Source organism: Suncus etruscus, chromosome 15, assembly GCF_024139225.1.
Source record: "Suncus etruscus isolate mSunEtr1 chromosome 15, mSunEtr1.pri.cur, whole genome shotgun sequence".
Lineage (NCBI taxonomy): Eukaryota > Metazoa > Chordata > Mammalia > Eulipotyphla > Soricidae > Suncus > Suncus etruscus.
In genome coordinates this window covers 73,258,734-73,278,756 of record NC_064862.1, presented here as the reverse complement: position 1 = coordinate 73,278,756, position 20,023 = coordinate 73,258,734, and the positions used below count along the sequence as shown (strand labels likewise).

The 20,023-nt window shown below is 52.6% G+C and overlaps 1 protein-coding gene across 1 annotated transcript; it reads left to right on the top strand.

Moving 5' to 3' along the window:
* Nucleotides 1–6,762: 6,762 nt before the first annotated feature.
* Nucleotides 6,763–18,095, top strand: FKBP6 (FKBP prolyl isomerase family member 6 (inactive)). The gene is made up of 7 exons (XM_049787896.1): nucleotides 6,763–6,877; nucleotides 7,068–7,157; nucleotides 7,627–7,829; nucleotides 8,843–8,962; nucleotides 14,520–14,714; nucleotides 14,807–14,916; nucleotides 18,005–18,095. Exons 1-7 carry the CDS (start codon nucleotides 6,787–6,789, stop codon nucleotides 18,093–18,095), a joined length of 900 nt encoding a protein of 299 aa, XP_049643853.1. The 5' UTR covers nucleotides 6,763–6,786.
* Nucleotides 18,096–20,023: the final 1,928 nt, after the last annotated feature.

Genomic DNA, 20,023 nt, shown 5'->3' with positions numbered 1-20,023 from the left:
TACGACCAAAGATTTGGGTGGGAGCACAAGCTTTGCAAGTGGGAGTCCCAAATTTAAGCCCCAGCATCATCCCCAAGCATGGACCTGCCAAGTACTCTGGCCCTAAAACAAAAAATCAAATTTAACAAAAATAGGGGCTGGAGTGATAGCATAGCAGTAGGGCATTTGCCTTGCACACGTCTGATCCAGGACGGACCCAGGTTCGGTTTCCAGCATCCCATTACAGTCCCCTGAGCCAGCCAGGAGTGATTTCTGAGCCAGAGCTAGGAGTAGCCCCTGTGCACTCCCGGGTGTGACTCCCCCCACAAAAAAAAAAAAAAAAAAAAACAAATTTAACAAAAATAGAAAAAGGAAACAAAAAGTCCCCTAGGGATAAATTATTCTACAATACTGTGGGGCTTGTATTTTTTCTTTTTTTGTTTTTATGTTAGGGTCACTTGCAGCAATGTTCAGGAGTTACTCCTTTTTTTTTTTTTTTTTTTTGGGCCACACCCGGCGGTGCTCAGGGGTTACTCCTGGCTGTCTGCTCAGAAATAGCTCCTGGCAGGCACGGGGGACCATATGGGACACCGGGATTCGAACCAACCACCTTTGGTCCTGGATCGGCTGCTTGCAAGGCAAACGCTGCTGTGCCATCTCTCCGGGCCCCAGGAGTTACTCCTAGCTCTACACATACTTTGTTCTATCCCTGGCATCCCATATGGTCCCCCAGGCACCACCTGGAGTAATTCCTGAGCACAGAGCCAGGAATAATCTTGGAGCACTGCAGAGTATGGCCTTGTCACACTCACACTCTCTCCCCAGATACCCCGCAATTTGCCTTCACAATAGGTACCCCAGGTGGTTTATAGGCAGAATCCTGTCTGGGAAAACAACCTCAGGCAAGAAATAGGGGTACTGAGGAAGGTGGTCTCCTAAACCAGCCCACATGAAGGAGAACCGGGGAGCTGGGTGAGCCCAGAGGTGTCTCCACGTTGGCTTCCTCCCAACAGGGCTTTAAGCCAGTGTCACCCACCTGATCCAAGGGGCCTTTTCTTCTCTCCAGGAGGGACCAACAGCTCAAAGTCCGGAAGGCAGCTGGACCTGAACCTTACCTGTGCCCTGTGGCTTCCTCCACTCTCCACCCCTCAAACAGCCACAGCCCCGTGCAGCTTCAAGGTCACCCAGAATCAGGTGGAAACGGGGCTACATCATGGGACCAGGAAGTCTGATAATTGCAACACTCAGTAGCTCACCCTGGTCAGGAGTGGGGATGGGCTGGGGGTTCTGCACTGGAGAGAAGCCACACCCAGCAGTGCTCAGGGCTTATTCCTGGCAGGCTCAGGGGAATATAGGGGATGCCAAGGATAGAACCCAAGTTGGTGGTATGTAAGTCAAGCGCCCTCCCCACTGTGCTATCACTCCTGACCCCGTTTCCACTTTTAAATCAAGAGATTTCACAGATATTGGTTGTTCTCGAATTTCCTCCAGTGTTTTACCTCATTCTCCTTTTTCCTTTATTTTGTCTGGCTTAGGGGCCACACCTGGTGGTGCTCTGGAAACCCTGTGGTGCTGAATATCGAACCTAGGGCCCCTACATGCAATGTATGCACTCAACTTCTTTTGTTTTTGTTTTGGTTTGGTTTGGTTTTTTGGGGGCCACACCGGTGACGCTCAGGGGTTACTCCTGGCTATACACTCAGAAATCGCTCCTGGCTTGGGGGACCATACGAGACGTGGGGGTGGGGTGGTGGTGTCGAACCTCTGTCAGCCCTATGCCAGCATGCACAGGGCAGACGCCCTGCAGCTTGTGCCACCACTCTGGCCCCAGCCCTTTTCTTTTTGATGGGAACCACACCGGTCTGTCAGGGTTTACAGGACTCAGGACTGCTTGGGATGGAATTCAGGTCAGCCCTATGCAAGGCAAGTGCCCATCCACCCCTTGGACTCTCTCTCTCTGGCCATAGTGAGCCCTTCAAAGCTCCTCCTTCTCCACCACCACCTTCTTCTGCCTCCTCCTGTTTTTTAGCCTACATAGGGTAGTGTGCGGGCAATTCTTCGGGGTCTCAGCTTGCAGTTTTGCACAAGAAATAGGACAGTCAAAATTGCACTTTTGGGGGACTGGAGAGTTAACACAGTGGTAGGGCATTTGCCTTGCACAGGGCCTTCCAGGACGAACCTGGTTCGATCCCCAGCATCCCATATGGTTCCCCCATCCTACCTGGGGTGATTTCTGAGCACAGAACCAGGAATAACACTTGAGCGCCCTGAGTGTGGCCCAAAAAAAAACCTGCTTTTTTTTTTTTTTTTAATTTTGGGCCACACCCGGTGATGCTCAAGGGTTACTCCTGATTCTGCGTTCAGAAGTCACTCCTGGCTCAGGAGACCATATGGAATGCCAGAGGATCGAACCATAGTTCGACCGAGATCAGCTGCGTGCAAGGCAAACACCCTACCGCTACGCCACTGCTCCGGCCCCAAAGAAAGCACTTTTAAACAGTGGTGTTGAGCATCGTCTTGGATCTTATTGAGTAAGCCAAGCTTCTTTCTCTGCTGCTCCTGCCACTTTTATTAGCCAGAGTTTAACATAAATTACCTGAGGGTCAGGGTTGATGTAATTTAAGGTACTTGTGCTAATTAACTTAGAAAAGGTGAAAGGGGGGCCCCAGAGAGATAGCAAAGTGGTAGGGCGTTTGCCTTGCATGCAGATGACAGTGGTTCAAATCCCGGCATCCCATATGGTTCCCCGAGCCTGCCAGGGCGATTTCTGAGTGCAGTCAGGAGTAACCCCTGAGCATTGCCGGGTGTGACCCAAAAACAAACAAACAAAAAAGGAAAAGGAAAAAGTAAAGTGATTTTACATGTGTATGACAACAGGACAGTGGTTAGGACTTATTCCTAGCGGTCCTCAGAGGATCATAAATGGTGCCAGGGATCAAACCCACGTTAGTTGCATGCAAGGGAGGCACTTTCCTCTGTGTCGTATCACTCCGGCATCTCTGTGTTCACACTTAGAAACACCCAAATGGATGATTTCCAGCACCCAGAAATTTCCAGCAATCTGAGCCTCTTCCACAGATAGCCCCTCCCCAACTCCTATCAGTCAGTGTGGCAGTATGGTGGGCTGGGAATTCCAGGACACAGTCTCCCACCACCACCACCACCACCACCACCACCACCACCACCACCACCACCACCACCACAACCACCACCACAACACACACACACACACACACACACACACACACCGTGTGTCTGACCTACCTGCCACAGGAAGTGAACAGGCAACTGTGTCATGTGTTCCAGCCTTTGAAGCTCCGTGGTTTTTAGTGACTGTCAACATTATGGTCACAAAGAGGTTTGGTGGAAAAGTGCCAATTGGGAAGGACATCAGAGGGATATAAAGAAACGCAGGGGTCAGGGACCACAGGCCATGGCCCCCAAAGACCTCAGCACCCCTGTCGGCCTTCGGGGAGGTCTCTACCCCGGAGGTAAGTGAAGTCCCCACCTAATACAACCTATTTCCCTTTTCTCCCTGTAGTTGTGATGGGGGGCACTCCTGCTTAATTGGGAATTGTACTTTTGGGGGGTACACTTGGTCATGCCTAGGGTGGTTCTGGATTCAAGCTTGGAGTCACTCCCAATAGTGCTTGTGGGTCCCCCACCCACCCAGTATTATATTTTCCTGTCTTCATGCCTGATCCTGGCTCAGCACTGTTTGCATTCTTATCTCTGCTGCTTGCACAAGATTTTGGTGTTTTGTTTTGCTTTTTTTTTTATTTTTTTTTTTTTTTTTTTGGTTTTTGGGCCACATCCGTTTGACGCTCAGGGGTTACTCCTGGCTATGTGCTCAGAAATCACCCCTGGCTTCGGGGGACCATATGGGACACCGGGGGATCGAACCGCGGTCCATCCGCTTGCAAGGCAGACACCTAACCTGCAGCGCCACCTTCCCGGCCCTTGTTTTGCTTTTTAATTGAATTGAGGCACTCACAGGGATCACACTTCATAGTTGTGACCTTAACACACACCAGAAACCACTTGTAGCCCCGAGGTCATAGCAGAACTGGCAGAGGCCGGAGTGGTGGCACAAGTGGAAAGGCATCTGAGGTTCTATCCCCCAGCGTCCCATTTGGTCCCCCAAGCCAAGAACGATTTCTGAGCACATAGTCAGGAATAACCCCTGAGTGTTAACAGGTGTGGCCAAAAAAACCCAAAACAAACAACAAACAACAGAGCTGACAGGCTCAGGCTTGGTGTGGAGGGATGGGGGCAGTAGCATCAGGATGGAACTCAAGAGGCCTGCATGGCCTCCTCCTCCACCCTCTCCCTTTTCCCTCCCCCTTTTTTCCCCCATCCCCTTATTCAGTACTCAGAGTTCACTCAGAGCAGTTGGAAGAATTGAATCCAGTCAGCTATATGTAAGGTCATTATCACACTATCTCTTGGTCCCCGTACCAAGTTCATCCAATAGTGAGCTGGAGAAGTGCCCAAGAAAATCCCTCACCGCACTGCTTTCATATTACCTGCCTTCGAGGTGGCCAGAATGAGGTTGGCAGCACAGTCGGAATCAAGGGCCGAAGCCACACTGTCACACTGTGAAGGTCACACCAAGAGGCCTTTTTGTGTTTGTTTTTGGGTCACACCGGCAGTGCTCAGGGGTTCCTCCTGGCTCTATGCTCAGAAATCGCTCCTGGCAGGCTCGGTTGACCATATGGGATGCCGGGATTTGAACCACTGTCCTTATGCATGCAAAGTAAAAGCCCTACCTCCATGCTATCTCTCTGGTCCCTAGAGGCCATCCATTGCTTTAAGGGGAGAGTTCTCCAGACTGGAGAAGTTAGTTCACCTGATTGGAGCTGGGGAGCTGGATAGGGTCAGTGTGAGATGATTTAATAAAGTTAGAGCTGCTCTGGAAGCCACCACAGATACGGTGAGCAAGAGGAAGGGGTGGGGGGGCACTTGAGCTTTGGGGAGAACCCTGTCCTTGAGGAGAGTTGGTCCAACTCTGCCCTGATAGCAGCACAGTAGTGAAGGCCTAGTATGAGGCGGACCCCACTTCCACACAGCACCACATAGAAACCCCTAAGCACCACTCCAGAGCACAGAACTACGAGTAAGCCCTAGTACAGACATGAGTGACCCAAAAATCAGATGGAAGAAAAAGAAAAACAACCAAAACCTAAAACAAGACTCGAGAGAGTACAGTGAGGAGGGCGCTTTCCCCAGCCACCCATATGGGTCCCTGAGCCTACCACAAGGGATCCCTGAGCACAGAGTGAAGAGTAAGCCCTGAACATCGTTGGGTTTGACCCCCAAAACAAAACAAAACAAAAACATAAATAATTTAAAGTTAAAAACAAATTAAGTTAATTGGGGCCAGAGAGAGAGTGTAGCTGTAAAGTATTTATTTGCCTTGCACGTAGCCGATCCAGGAAGGTGATTGGAATCCCAGCATCCCATATGGTCCCTGTGCCTGCCAGCAGTAACCTCTGAGCGCTGCTGGGTGTGGCCCAAAACCCAAAAACAAAACAACCACCACAAAGTAAGTTCAGGCCGGAGCCACAGCACAGAGGATAGGGCATTTGCCTTGCACGAGGCTGACCTGAGTTCGGCATCTCATATGATCAACAGAGACCAGGAGTAATTTGAGCCAGGAGTAACCCCTGGGTTGGCCCAAAAAGAAACAAAAAAAACAAACAAAACTTTAGGTTCTGCAGCGGAGGAGGATGCAGAGAGAGGAGGAGGAAGTGTGGAAAAGAGATTGTAAGTGCAGTGGTGATATTTTGTTTGTTTTATCGAACTTGGCCCACATGCAAGGCAAACGGCCTACGCTGAGCTATGATTGCTGCTGCCCCAGCAGTGGTTTTATTAATGCACAGGCCCATCTGGGCCTGGCTCCGTGCACCCACATCTTCCTGCCTTCTCTCCACGTGGTTGGGGGCGGGAAGACACGTGAGCCACGTGGCATTGAAGTGGAGCCCCAACTGGCCCCACCTTGCTCCACAGCATATAGACCCTTTGGGGTTAATCCCCCTCTACCCCACATCCTCACCTGACCTCACCCCACCCCACCCCACTCAGTTGCCTAAGCAAAACCCAAGCCATGCCCAAATGTCCCACGAGATGGGGGGGTGGGCCACATCTCCATGCCCTGCACCCAGCCCTGGGCGGGGCCTATGATAAGGGGCGGGCCTGAATTGGGGTGGGCCCTCCAATCCAGGCCCTGCCTCTTATCAGGCCCCGCCTCCAGGTCCGCCCCTGCCCACGTGCCCTGAGCTCCCTCCCAGGTTCCCTTTGGCGGTTGGCGGCTTGTTGGCCCCGAGCAGCTTCCCGCTGCGCGAGAACAGAATGCCGCTTTGGGGAGCAGAGTGCAAGGTGGGAAGGGGGCACCACGGCCTTGCGGAACCTCCAGGGTTGACCGTGTGGGCTGGGGAAACCGGGCACACTGCTGGGAGTTGGGGGCTCAAGAGGAAGCAGACACCCAGAGCCCCTCAAGATGGAGAGGAATGGGGCTGGAGCGATGGTGCAAGCGGTAGGGCGTCTAAGGCCTTGCACGCTCTAGCCTAGGACGGACCACGGTTCTACCTCTCTGCGTCCCCTATGGTCCCCCAAGCCAGCCAGGAGTGATTTTTGAGCTCAGAGCCAGGAGGAACCCCTGAGCGTCACAGGGTGTGGCCCCCCCCCAAAAAAAATACAAAACAAAAAAAGATTGAGAGTGGGGTGGGGTGTGTGTGGGTGCCCTTATCGGGCACTGAGGTGCTTTGTGTTCCCACCCCCAATTCTTCGTACCAGATACGTCAGAGGATGCTGGACATCTCCGGGGACCGAGGCGTGCTGAAGGATGTCATCCGGGAGGGCTCCGGGGAGCTGGTGACCCCTGATGCGTCGGTGCTCAGTATGTGGGGTTTGTCTCTGGAGGGCAGCAAATTCCCATTTCGCTGTTGTGGGGCGAGGGAGGCCTCTCTTGCAGGCTTTAGGGTGCTTTAAGGGGCTCAATGCGCTGTTTTAGCACTAGGGTCTGTCTCCCCAGGGTGTGGGGCACCACTGGATAATGTATGACTGACTGGTCTGTTCCCCTGTGACAGTGAAATACTCTGGATACCTGGAACATATGGACAAGCCTTTTGACTCGAATTACTGCAGGAAAACGCCGAGACTCATGAAACTGGGGCATGGTACGTTGTCACCACAGGACTGGGGAAACTGAGGCACGAGGTCTTGGAGTAGGAGAAAGGTGTTTGGGGGGGGTGTTACCTTCCCCTGCAGAAGCGAAGCCCTTGGGAGCTAGAACAACTGCCTGGTGGCTTTAGTGGCTGGACTTAAGGGCTTGGGAAGGGGGTAATTAGTGGGGAGGGATCCTCAGTGGGTGGCATGACTGCCAGCTAGGCCCTGCCTGGAGCAAGCCCTGAGTTCCACGAGCAGGTGTTAGTGGGCCAGGAAAACCCGGGAGGTGCTGGGTCTGAGTTGGAGGCATTTGCACAAGATGAGGTAGCTGGGTTGGAGGGGACCAGTTAGCACAAAGTTCAGATCACTTGAGGGGTTGGGAGGCAGCGGGGCCTGAAGGCCACAATGGTCACCAGGGTGGGTCTCAAGGTAAGCTCCAGGTAGAAGTGGGGTTCCTAGCGCCCGGCTTCTACCTTGCAGACATCACTCTGTGGGGCATGGAGTTGGGCCTCCTGAGCATGCGCAAGGGGGAGCTGGCCCGGTTCCTCTTCACGCCACCTTATGCCTACGGCGCCATGGGCTGCCCCCCACTGATCCCCCCGAACAGCACCGTCCTCTTCGAGATCGAGCTGCTTGACTTTCTGGACTCAGCGGAGTCGGACAAGTTCTGTGCGCTTTCAGCTGTGAGTTTCGAAAGGGGTTCAGATCCTGCACACACACACACACACACCCCCATGGTAATGCAGCATCCCAACAACTTCTGAGATAACTAGCCTCACTCAGGACCAGCAGTTTGAGCGACTTTTCAAGTCACTCTCAGCCTGGTGCTGGGCCAGAGGGTCAGTTCCCCACAGGTCCTGCCTTGGGAGCTCATGAATGGGGGAGCCATTAAGGTTTTTGTTTTGGGTTTTATTTTGGGGATGCTGGGGGTTCCAGGGACTTGGGTGTGCGTGGGAGTGAGAGCTGCTTGGGACTGCACTGAGATAGGAGCGTTGGTTCTGACCCTGTTACCCGCCAGGAGTGATTCCTGGCACAGAGCCAGGAGTAAGCCCTGAGCACCACCTGGTGTGGCCCAAAGTCCCCCCAAATAATAAAGTGAACTCTGGGGGGTGTAGCTTTGCATGCTGGACCCCAACGCCACCACTGATGGGCAGTGCGGTTGACTCTCAGGCGCTGCCCAAGTCAGTGCACCTGGGAGGAAAGCGGGGGAAGTCGAATATGTGGGAGGTCAGTAATCTGGCCCCCGGGGAGCAGACAGGGGTGATCCTCTCGAGCAGTGGTCGGCAACCTTTTTTTTTCAACTGAGCCAAATCTCACCAAAACCATGATTGAAATTTATTTTGAGAGCCACACAGGGAGCGCACTGACAGAGGCTAGGAGCAGAGTCCTGACTCCTAGAGCGGCAACCCGGCACACAGAAGAGCCAGATTAAAAGTGTAAAGAGCCACTTGTGGGGGCCTTGCAAGCACTAGCGTAGGACAGACCGCGGTTCAATCCCCTGGCATCCCATATAGTCCCCCCAAGCCAGGAGCTATTTCTGAGCACATAGCCTCAGCGTCAAATGGGTGTGGCCCAAAAACCAAGGAAAAAAGAGCCACATGTGGCTCGGGAGCCGCAGGTTGCCGACCTCTGCTCTAGAAAAAACTGGGGGCTGTGATGCAGCCTGGGCCGCTGATGCCTCTTTCCTGCATTTCAGGGCCAACAAGACCAGTTCCCGCTCCAGAAGGTGCTGAAGGTGGCGGCCACCGAGCGTGAGTTTGGCAACTATCTGTTCCGCCAGAACCGCTTCTACGACGCCAAAAAGAGATACAAACGGGTAAGGAGGCCTAGGAAGTAGTTGGAGACTCAGAATGGTCTTGCTGAAAGGAGCCACACCTGGACAGGGGGGTGGGAAAGGCTCAGGCTGAGAACATGCCTCTGTGGCCTCTGCCCTGCACGTGATCCATCCCCGGCATCCATATGTGTCTGAGCTCAGGGATACTTGATTAAAGAATTACAGGCTTAGGGCCAGAAGGCTGACTCTGAGCAATAGCAATTTGGGGGTGAGCCACGCCCGTGTACTCAGGGATCACTCCTGGCAAGCTCACTCAGGACCAGATTGGTCTATGTAAGGCAAGAGCCCCATTGTACTGTACTTGTACAGTACTTGTACTGCAAGCCTGTTTATTTTTATTTATTTATTTGTTGTGCTTTGGACAGTAAAGCTAAGAAACTGTGGTCTCTGAGGTCTTTGGGTTTGGGGCCACCCCTGGCAGGCCTTGAGTTCCTTCTGGCTCTGTACTCAGAAATCACTCCTGGCAGGCTCGGGGGGACCATATGAGGTGCCGGGGATCGAACCTGGGTTGGCCATATGCAAAGAAAACATCCTACCTGCTCCGGCCCCTTTGAGGCCTTGAAGACCGGCTTCCCCATTAAGCCGAGTTGAACTGTCAGTTCAGTTCAGCATCTGTGTGGTGACTCAGAGTCTGCAGCCTCCCAGCCGACTGAAATCCTGTGGTGCTTTCCCTTCATTCCCTGACCACACTCAGTCCATGGAGCAGGAATATCGCTGACGGTCAGTGCAGAGTTTCAAGCCCTCAACTCACCCACTCAGGCCCTCAGTTTGTGTTCCACTGGCCAGGGCTCTGTAGGTTTGCTGAACTGTATTTCACTGCATATTTCACCCATTTATGGGGGCTGGAACAGCGGGCAGGGCATTTGAGTTACATGCAGCTGACCCAGGTTCTATCCTAGGCATACCATGTGGTCCCCTGAGCACCATCAGCAATGATCCCTGAGTGCGGAGCCGGGAGTAACTCATGAGCATTGCCAGGTGTGGCCCTAAAACCAAAGAAATAAATGAAATTGTGCCAATTAATGGTGCAGGGCCAGACAGACTTGATTTGGGGTCACACCCGGCAGTTCTCAGGGGCTACTCCTGGCTCTATGCTCAGAAATCGCTCCTGGCAGGCTCCTGGCAGACCATATGAGATGCTGGGATTCGAACCCCCATCCTTCTGCATGCAAGGCAAATGCCCTATCTCCACCCCAGACAGACTTTTTTTGTCATTGCTTTTTGTTTGTTTCTGGGCCACACCCAGCAGTGCTCAGGGGTTCCTTCTGGCTCTGCCCTCAGACATTACTCCTGTGGGTGCCAGAGTGATAGCACAGTGGGTAGGGCAAATGCGTGAATGCAGCTGACATGGTTGGATTCCCAGCATCCCATATGTCCCCTGAGCCTGCCAGGAGTGATCCCTGAGCACTGCCAGGTGTGACCCCAAAATGCCGCAGACCGCTCAGCCGTTGGAGGGTAGCACTCAGGTCCTCCTCGGAAGACAGGTGGGCAAGGGGTCGCCGTAACAAAAGACTTGAAGTCTTGAGTGCTGGAAAGTGGCTAAGAGCTTTGGTTTGAGCCTCCACTACAGAGCAACTGCATTTATTTCATACATTTAACAGCAGGATATTGGCAAAAAATCAAAATACATCAATTTACAGGTTCTTCATTTCAACACATTAACAATTTTTTTTTTTTGGGCCACACCCGGCAGTGCTCAGGGGTTACTCCTGGCTGTCTGCTCAGAAATAGCTCCTGGCAGGCACGGGCGGCCATATGGGACACCAGGATTCGAACCAACCACCTTTGGTCCTGGATTGGCTGCTTGCAAGGCAAACGCCACTGTGCTATCTCTCCGGGCCCATTAACAATTTTCTAAGCATGCTGACCTCATCAATAATCAGATCTAAACAATGGCACTCTGGTGATTGTCTATATTAACTATATGACCTAAGACTAGTGGTTAATGGTGGTTAATCTTTACTTGATTTTTAGCAACTTGAGCTGGTAAGCAAGATTTTTATTATATTTAATATGTTATAAATCCACCATTTTAAATCTATGTCTGGGGGTCCAGATTTAGGTCTCCATTCATGTACTGCTTTGGTCCAAGCCTTTCACAGCCTTTATTTGCTTTTTTTTTTTTCACCCGGTAACGCTCAGGGGTTACTCCTGGCTATGTGCTCAGAAGTTGCTCCTGGCTTGGGGGACCATATGGGACACCGGGGGATCGAACCGCGGTCCGTCCAAGGCTAGCGCAGGCAAGGCAGGCACCTTACCTTTAGCGCCACCGTTTAGTAAATCCTTTTGTTCCTGTGTAAAATGAAATGAAAGAGGCATTGCTCTTAATAGTATTTCTAGGGGCTGGAGAGATAGCATGGAGGTAAAGCGTTTGCCTTTCATGCAAGAGGTCATCGGTTCGAATCCCAGCGTCCCATATGGTCCCCTGTGCCTGCCAGGAGCAATTTCTGAGCATGGAGCCAGGAGTAACCCCTGAGCACTGCCGGGTGTGACCCAAAAACCACAAAAAAAAAAAATAGTATTTCTAAAAAGGGCAATTTATAATAAGACACTCTTTTTCCTTCATGCACCACTCCTCTGTTACCAGCCTCATCATACACTCCTGTATAAGGTGAGGGATCAGGTGTAGTTAATCCTATGCTAAGTGGGCCATAGTCTAGTCCAGTGATGACTAACCTTCATGAGCCCGAGTGCCCAAACTGCCGCACAAAACTGCACAAAATTTCCTCAAAGTGCCAGCATGTCAATTAAACCTTAACAAGATTTTTGTATCACAGTCGCCTCCCACTGTGCCGCTTATCTTAATTGTGGACCTTCCCGAGTGCCAGCTGCGAAGCCTTTGCGTGCCACCGCTGGCATGCGTGCCATAGTTTCGCCATCGCTGGGTCCTATATATAGGTGGTTCCCATCTTTTGCCCTGTATTAGATATAACCATCATGTGCCTTGCTTTTTCTTGGGAACATAAGAAATCCTCTCCCCTCCCCTCCCCTCCCCTCCCCCCCTTCTCTTCTCTCTCTCTCTCTCTCTCTCACACACACACACACACACACACACACACACACACACACACACACACACACACACACACACACACGGCAGTGCTCAGGGGTTATTCCTGACTCCAGGCTCAGAAATTGCTCCTGGCAGGCACGGGGGACCATATGGGATACCGGGATTCGAACTGTTGACCTCCTGCATGAAAGGCAAACGCCTTACCTCCATGCTATCTCTCTGGCCCCAAAATCCTGTTTTCTTTATCTGATCTATTTCTGCCTTATTATAGGGACACTCATATGAATCTGTCACAGTCCTTCAAGTGTCTCCAGCTGTCAGGTTTTATGCTATGGGCTTTTCCCTAGATTCTTCTAGCAGAGACTTTTCTATTTATAACTGATTCAAAGTTGTGGCTAAATGATTCTTACTATTATTGTTCTTAAGAATATTAGTGATGGGCCCGGAGAGATAGCACAGTGGTGTTCGCATTGCAAGCAGCCTATCCAGGACCTAGGTGGTTGGTTTGAATCCCTATGTCCCATATGGTCCCCCGTGCCTGCCAGGAGCTATTTCTGAGCAGACAGCCAGGACTAACCCCTGAGCACCGCCGGGTGTGGCCTCCCCCAAAAAAAAGAATATTAGTGATAGCTTTTAAGCAACATTCCTTGATTTTCTGCTAAAGGCTTTTTTAAAAAATCATTCTCGGAAGTTTCTGTGTGATTCGTAAAATCATTAACGTGTTCTCAAATAATTATATTGTGGATTTTCTATAGAACCCAGTGTTCTCAGGTTACTGTAGCATGGAGTAGGAAAAACAATCTTTTTTTTTTTTTTTTTTTGGTTTTTGGGCCACACCCGGCATTGCTCAGGGGTTACACCTGGCTATGTGCTCAGAAGTTGCTCCTGGCTTGGGGGACCATATGGGACACCGGGGGATCAAACCGAGGTCCGTCCAAGGCTAGCGCAGGCAAGGCAGGCACCTTACCTTTAGCGCCACTGCCCGGCCCCAGGAAAAACAATCTTGGGCTGGAGAGATAGCACACTTGCATGAAGAAGGATGGTGGTTCAAATCCTGGCATCCCATATGGTCCCTGGAGCCCGCCAGTGACAATTTCTTTTTTTTTTTTGGTTTTTGGGCCACACCCGGTAACGCTCAGGGGTTACTCCTGGCTATGTGCTCAGAAGTTGCTCCTGGCTTGGGGGACCATATGGGACAACGGGGGATTGAACCTCGGTCTGTCCAAGGCTAGTGCAGGCAAGGCAGGCACCTTACCTTTAGCGCCACCGCCCGGCCCCACCAGTGACAATTTCTGAGTGTAGAGCCAGGAATGACTCCTGAGTGCTGCCGGGTGTGACCCCCCCGCCCAAAAAAAAGAGAGAGAGAAAGAAAAACAATCAGCATTGTTCCCAGAAGCACAGTGCATGACATGGGGAATATTTTCTTGCTCCCGGACCACCTGCTACTGTTCCAGGAGACTAACTTCCATGAAGCCTTTTTTTTCTTCTGGTTTTTGGGTCACATCTGGCAGCGCTTGGGGGTTACTCCTGGTTCTATGCTCAGAAATCGCTCCTGGCAAGCTCAGGGGACCATATGGGATGCGGGGATTCGAACCACCGACCTTCTGCATGCAAGGCAAACGCCTTACTTCCATGCTATCTCTCCGGCCCCCGTGAAGCTTTTGCCTCAGGTCTGAGAGCATGGCTTTCGCCATGTTACACAGACCCCACTGGAGCTTCCGTGGCACCAAAATGAACACAATTACTCCTATGAAGCTTGAGGGACCTTAATGGGATGTCAGGGATTGAATCCTGGTCAGCTGCGTGCAAGGCAAATGCCCTCCCCACATTACTATCTCTCCAGCCCTTAAGTGCTTATCTTTTTTTTGTTTTTTTTTTGTTTTTGGGCCCCACCCGGCAGTGCTCAGGGGTTACTCCTGGCTGTCTGCTCAGAAATAGCTCCTGACAGGCACGGGGGACTATATGGGACACCGGGATTCGAACCAACCACCTTTGGTCCTGGATCGGCTGCTTGCAAGGCAAACACTGCTGTGCTATCTCTCCGGGCTCTTAAGTGCTTATCTTGTTAGGCAATCCTGATTTGATCCCCAACACTCTCATATGGCCCACTTTCAAGTTTCACTCCTGAGCATAGAACCAGGAGCAGCCAGACCCTTTGGGCTCCCCTGGGTGTGACCTCCCCCAGCAGTAAGAACCAGGGCACGGGTGATTCTGTGTGTGCTGTGGCTCAGACTCGACTTCTGCCTCTGTAGTTCTGCTTAGTTAAATGCTCAGACACTCAGCAGGCTTGAAAGGGTGCTGAACGCTGGGCTGGGAGACCACGGGGTCTGCCTGCCACTGGAGTGTGTCGCCCCTAGTCTCATGCAGGGCTTTCCACCCCAAGGAACTTCCTTTTTATAGCGGGTTTGCAGGGATACAAGAATGCCACGTGTGCGCACACCAACAAACTTACCCTGCAGCTTTGTGTGTGTGCGTATGTGTGCAAGATGTCCCCTCTAGCCGCCCGCCCCCTCTCCCCATGCACAGGCCCTCCAGCTGTTGCAACGTCGCTCAGCACCTCCTGGGCAGCAGCACCTGGTTGAGTCAGCCAAGCTGCTGGTCCTCTTGAACCTGTCCTTCACCTACCTGAAGCTGGATCAGCCACCCAAGGCCCTGCGCTATGGCGAGCAGGCACTGACCATCGACCACAGGAATGCCAAGGCCCTGTTCCGTTGCGGGCAGGTGAGCAGGGTGCAAGGGGCGGTTGGGCGGGCAGGTGGCAGGTATCCTGGCAGGCCAGCATGCAAGGGGACACCAATGCCTGGGGTCCACAGGCCTGTCACCTCATGACCGAGTACCAGAAGGCCCGGGATTTCCTGGTGCGAGCACAGAAGGAGCAGCCATTCAACCACGACATCAACAACGAGCTGCTCAAACTGGCCAGGTGAGGAGCCCCTGGCTCACCATTTGCTGACCGGGTGAAGTGTCCGGTGAGGCTCTCCATGGGGCAGTGAGGGAAAGTATCTCCGATTCCTGCCCTTTCCCTGGGGATATGGGGAGCGGTGCTCAGGTTCCCAAAGGTCTCTGTCCTTTGGTTACACTACACTATGTGCCACCAGCAGAGAATCATTAAGGCTAGCTGGCTGCAGGGCCAAGACCCAGTCGGACTTCACTGCGGTCACCTGTATCCGGAGAACTGTGGTCAGAGAGGTATTGGTGCTTGTAGGAAACATGGAGGCTGTCCACTCGGGTGTGGGTGTCGCCCCAATCAGTCTCCGCTGGTATACCTGCCGTTTTGTTTTGTTTGGGGGGTATTTTTGGTTTAGGGGCCTGCCATGTGACTGCTAATGCTCTCTGATTCGCAGACTCCGACATGTGAGGAGGCTGGATACATCGTGCCGTGAGTGGGGCGTTTCCTTGACACACAGCCAAGCCTGGTTTGATTGCCAGCCCAACATGGTCACCTAAGCACTGCCAGGAGTGACTCCTGAGTGTCGCCAGACATAGGCCACTCCAAGTTGTTTTTTGTTTTGGGGGGGGCACACCCATTTGATGCTCAGAGGTTACTCCGGATAAGTGCTCAGAAATTGCCCCTGGCTTGGGGGGATCATATGGGACGCCGAGGGATCTAACCGTCCTTCCTTGGCTAGCACTTGCAAGGCAGACACCTTACCTCTAGCGCCACTTCACCGGCCCCTTGTTATTTGTTTTTATTTTTTGGTTTTTGGGCCACACCCGGTGATGCTCAGGGGTTATCCTGGCTATGTGCTCAGAAATCGCTCCTGGCTCGGGGGACCATATGGGATGCCGGGATTGAACCCTGGTCCGTCCTAGGTTAGTATGTGCAAGGCAAACGTCCCACCACTCTATTCCTTTCAGGTTTTACCTTTTTTTTTTTTTTTTTTTGGTTTTTGGGCCACACCCGTTTGACGCTCAGGGGTTACTCCTGGCTATGTGCTCAGAAATCGCCCCTGGCTTGGGGGGACCATATGGGACGCCGGGGGATCGAACCGCGGTCCTTCCTTGGCTAGCGCTTGCAAGGCAGACACCTTACCTCCAGCGCCACCTACCCGGCCCCTTTTTTTTTTTTTTTTTTTTTTTTTGGTTTTTGGGTCACACCCGGCAGTGCTCAGGGGTTATTCCTGGCTTCACGCTCAGAAATTGCTCCTGGCAGGCACGGGGGACCATATGGGACGCCGGGATTCGAACTGATGACCTCCTGCATGAAAGGCAAACACCTTAACCTCCATGCTATCTCTCCGGCCCCCTCAAGTTTTACTTTTTTAAAAACAATTTTTGGGGTTTGGAGCCATACCTGGCAGTGCTCAGGGGTTATTCCTGATTCTGCAGTGAGAAATCACTCCTGGCATGCTTGTGGGAACATATGGGATGCCAGGGATCGAACCTGGGTGAGCTGCCTGAAAGGCAAATGCCTTCCTGCTATGCTGTTGCTCCAGTCCCCTACACCAAATTTTTTAAAAGAAACACCATCTGAGGTATGTGTTTTGCCCATACAGTTCAGGCCTCACAGAACACACCCACAGTTAGGTTTCCTGGAGGGAGTCCAGAGCAATTGTACAGCAAGAAAAGGGCTTTTCTTCCATGTGGCTGACCTGGGTGCAGTCCCTGGCACCCCATATGGAAAAAAGGAGTATTATCTCTGGGCCCAGAGTAAGCCCTGAGCGCCACTAGACGTGACTGCAAAACTAAAATAAATGTTCCAAAAAAAAATACTGATTAGTATTAGATAGCATGGAGGTGGGGCATTTGCCTTGCATGGAGAAGGACGGTGATTCAAATCCCGGCATCCCATATGGTCCCCCGAGCCTACCAGGAGCGATTTGAGTGTAGAGCCTGGAGTAACCCCTGAGCACTGCTGGGTGTGACCCCAAAAAAATACTGATTAATTTTTTTTTGTTTTTTTTTTTGTTAGTTTTGGGGCCTGGTGACACTGATTGGGCAGAGAAATGCTTCCACTCAGTGGCTCCTGTCTGATGGAGGATTTTCTCACCAATAAATGGTGAGATTTTAACTCCCTCTAGCCCACCATTAAATTTTTAATCTGGGGAGGGACGAGGAGAGGTAGTACAGGGGTAAGGTATTTATTTGCCTTGTACACGGCCGACCAGGATGGATCTGGGTTCGGTTCTCAGCATCCCACATGGTCCTGAGCCTGCCAGGAGCGATTTCTTTTTTTGTTTTGTTTTTGGGTCACACCCTGTGACGCTCAGGAGTTACTTCTGGCTGTGGGCTCAGAAATCGCTCCTGGTTTGGGGGGGACCATAGGGGACGCCAGGGATAGAACTAAGGTCCATCCTGGGTCATCCGCGTGCAAGGCAAATGCCTTATCGCGGCACTATTGCTCTGAAGCCTAAAAAAATTTTATTTCGGTTTTTGGGCCACCCCTGGCAGTGTTCAGGGGTTACTCTTGGCTCTGCACTCAGAAATCGCTCCTAGAGGAGGGCTAGTAGTAGTGCAAGCAATAAGGTATTTACCTTGCATGAGGCTGACCCAGGACAGACTGCGGTTTGATCCCCGACGTCCCCTATGGTCCCCAAAGCCAGTAGTAATTTCTGAGCACGTAGCCAGGAGTAACACCTGAGTGTCACCAGGTGTGGCCCCAAAACAAACAAACAAAATAAAAGAAATTGCTCTTGGAATGCTCAGGACCATGTAGGATGCTGGGAATCGAACCCAGGTCTATCCCGGTCGGCCGTGTGCAAGGCAAATGCCTTACCATTGTGCTACTACCTCTCTGTGACCCCCCCCCCCCAGATTAAAAAATTTTATGATGGGCTAGAGGGAGTTAAAATCTCATCATTTGTTGGCAAGAAAATCCTCCATCAGACAGGAACCACTGAGCAGGAGCATTTCTCAGCCCATCCAGTCCCAGTCTGAGCCTGGCAGCTCCAGGACCCACTTCCACTTCCAACAGAGGGTGGGAACTGCTGAGCCTCCCGTACCTACCTGCAGCTCCTGTGTCGACCGCCAGGTGGCGCCTTCTGCTTACTGAACTTCGTGTCCCCCCACAGCTCATACCAGGACTACGTGGACAAGGAGAAAGACATGTACCACCGAATGTTCGCCCCATGTGACCAGGATGCCGGCGGGTCGGAGAACTGAGGAATTACAGTAGAGCGTGGACAGAGGTGGGGGCTCTGGGGATACCCCCAATGGAACAGGAGATTGGGAAGACCCCCCCACCCATGACCCCAAGGCTCAGGACAGGAGGGTACAGAGCTAGGGAAACATGATTTCCTACCATGGACAGAAGTGTTAGGTTATCTGAAGGCCACACCCGGGTCCCTTTCACACTGCACCCCCAAAGTCTGTCCCTTATGTCTGTTTGGGGGTCATAGCCGGCAGTGCTCCGAAACCCTATGGGATGCCAGGGATCGAACCTTGGGTCAGCTATGTGCAAGGAAAACGCCCTCCCTGCCCTGCCCGCTGTGCTATGGCTCTGACCCCAGAGTCAGTTTGTCTTTAAGGGTATATACAGAAAATGCCCCCCAGGTGCTGCCCCTGTCCCCAGGTCCAGCACTCTGACAGGTGAGAGGGCGCTGGTCCAGCAGCTGTTTTTCTGGATTCTTCTCATGCCTTTCTGTACTCCACAACCCTATGAACCTCATCCCTGACACCTACTTTGGGACTTCCTGCTCCCAGGTTTCCGCCCAGACATTGCACATGGGGTCCTAGCACCTGCACTCTCCTTAGAGAAGATTCCCAGACATTGGAGGCCCCAGAACATGAGAGATCCAGCCCCCACCTTCAGGCTGTTAGTGAGGAAAATGAAGGGAACTCAAATCACCTGCCCAAGCACATGCTGGGTGGGGAGATAAGTGGGCACCGTTGGAGAAGTCAAAGGGGATGAGGGAGGAGCATTGGGGTTGCCAGCAGCCACACTGGCAATAGGCCCCTTCGTGCCCTGCTCCCTGGCCCCTGCCCTCCATCTGGACCCCTATATTCCCCTTTATCCCTCCACTCGACCTGTCCTGGCCCCAGGGCCCCTGGGACAGCGCCCTGAGACACAGCTACTCGAGACATAGCTGCCGGCACCCAGCCGGGCACTTTGTTGTTCCATGGTCCCTGTCAGGGCAAGAGGCATGAGGGTGCTGGGACAGGTTTCTGGGAACATCTTAGGAAAGGTTGCTGCACTCTCAGACTAGGCCTTCTGGAATCCTGTTTCCCTACACCCACCATTCCCAGTGGCTCCAGTCCTTTCCCCCCGCCCCCCATGGTGGTTTCAAGCCCCCTTTCCCACAGAATTCCCCCATCCCCTCACCTCGTGCTATGACCCCCAGTGGGGAATAGCTGCTCTACCCAGGATTACAGAGCCCTGCTGACAAGGGGGTGTTGCTCGCAGGCACTTGGATCCTGCAGAAGGATCCCCCAAGCCTCTGCCTCATCCACTCCCTTCCTGCCGAGGGAGAGTCTGGTTCCTGGTCCCACGTGGGGGGTTCCCTTCCCTGGGGAGACCCTCCTGTGTCTGGAACTGGCCCTCAGCTAACCCCAGGTGCCAGGGTTCCGCAACCAGAGCTCTTGAGACCAGGCAGGTGGCTTGAGGGGTTTGGGCGTTTGTCCACCCTACACACAGGATGCCTGGATGTGGTCCCTAGCATTTCAGGGAGGGTCCCCAGCACCATGCGGGGGTCACTGAGCTGGGAGTCGTCTTTGAGCCCACTATCTCCCCAGAAAAAAAAACGAAGATTGAGGTTTGAGCTTCTGGTCAATATCCCAGCACCTTCAGGAAAAGGTTTCCTGAGGTGGACAGGCGAACTGACAAATGCAGAGCCCTCTGGAATTCTCATTGGGACATAGGAGCAGGCCCAGCTGGCTGTGGAGAATGGACTTTCCCTCCTCCACCATCGGAGGGTCCAGCTGGGAGACAGAGACCCACATGCAACTCTGAGCCCCCAACTCTAGCCCACGTTTTAGTGATCCTTATACATGCATCCACCCCCCAATCCCCCCCGTCTCTCGTCTCTCCTTCTCTTCCCCTCTGTGGAGCAGACACACATTCCCAGGGGGTGGGGAGAGAGCTGGGCCAGCTC

Coding starts and splice junctions, on each gene's coding strand:
- FKBP6 (XM_049787896.1), top strand. CDS start 6,787: ATGCTGGACATCTCCGGGGACCGAGGCGTGCTGAAGGATGTCATCCGG. Junction 6,878..7,067: donor CCCTGATGCGTCGGTGCTCA/GTATGTGGGGTT, acceptor CCCCTGTGACAG/TGAAATACTCTGGATACCTG. Junction 14,715..14,806: donor CCCTGTTCCGTTGCGGGCAG/GTGAGCAGGGTG, acceptor TGGGGTCCACAG/GCCTGTCACCTCATGACCGA.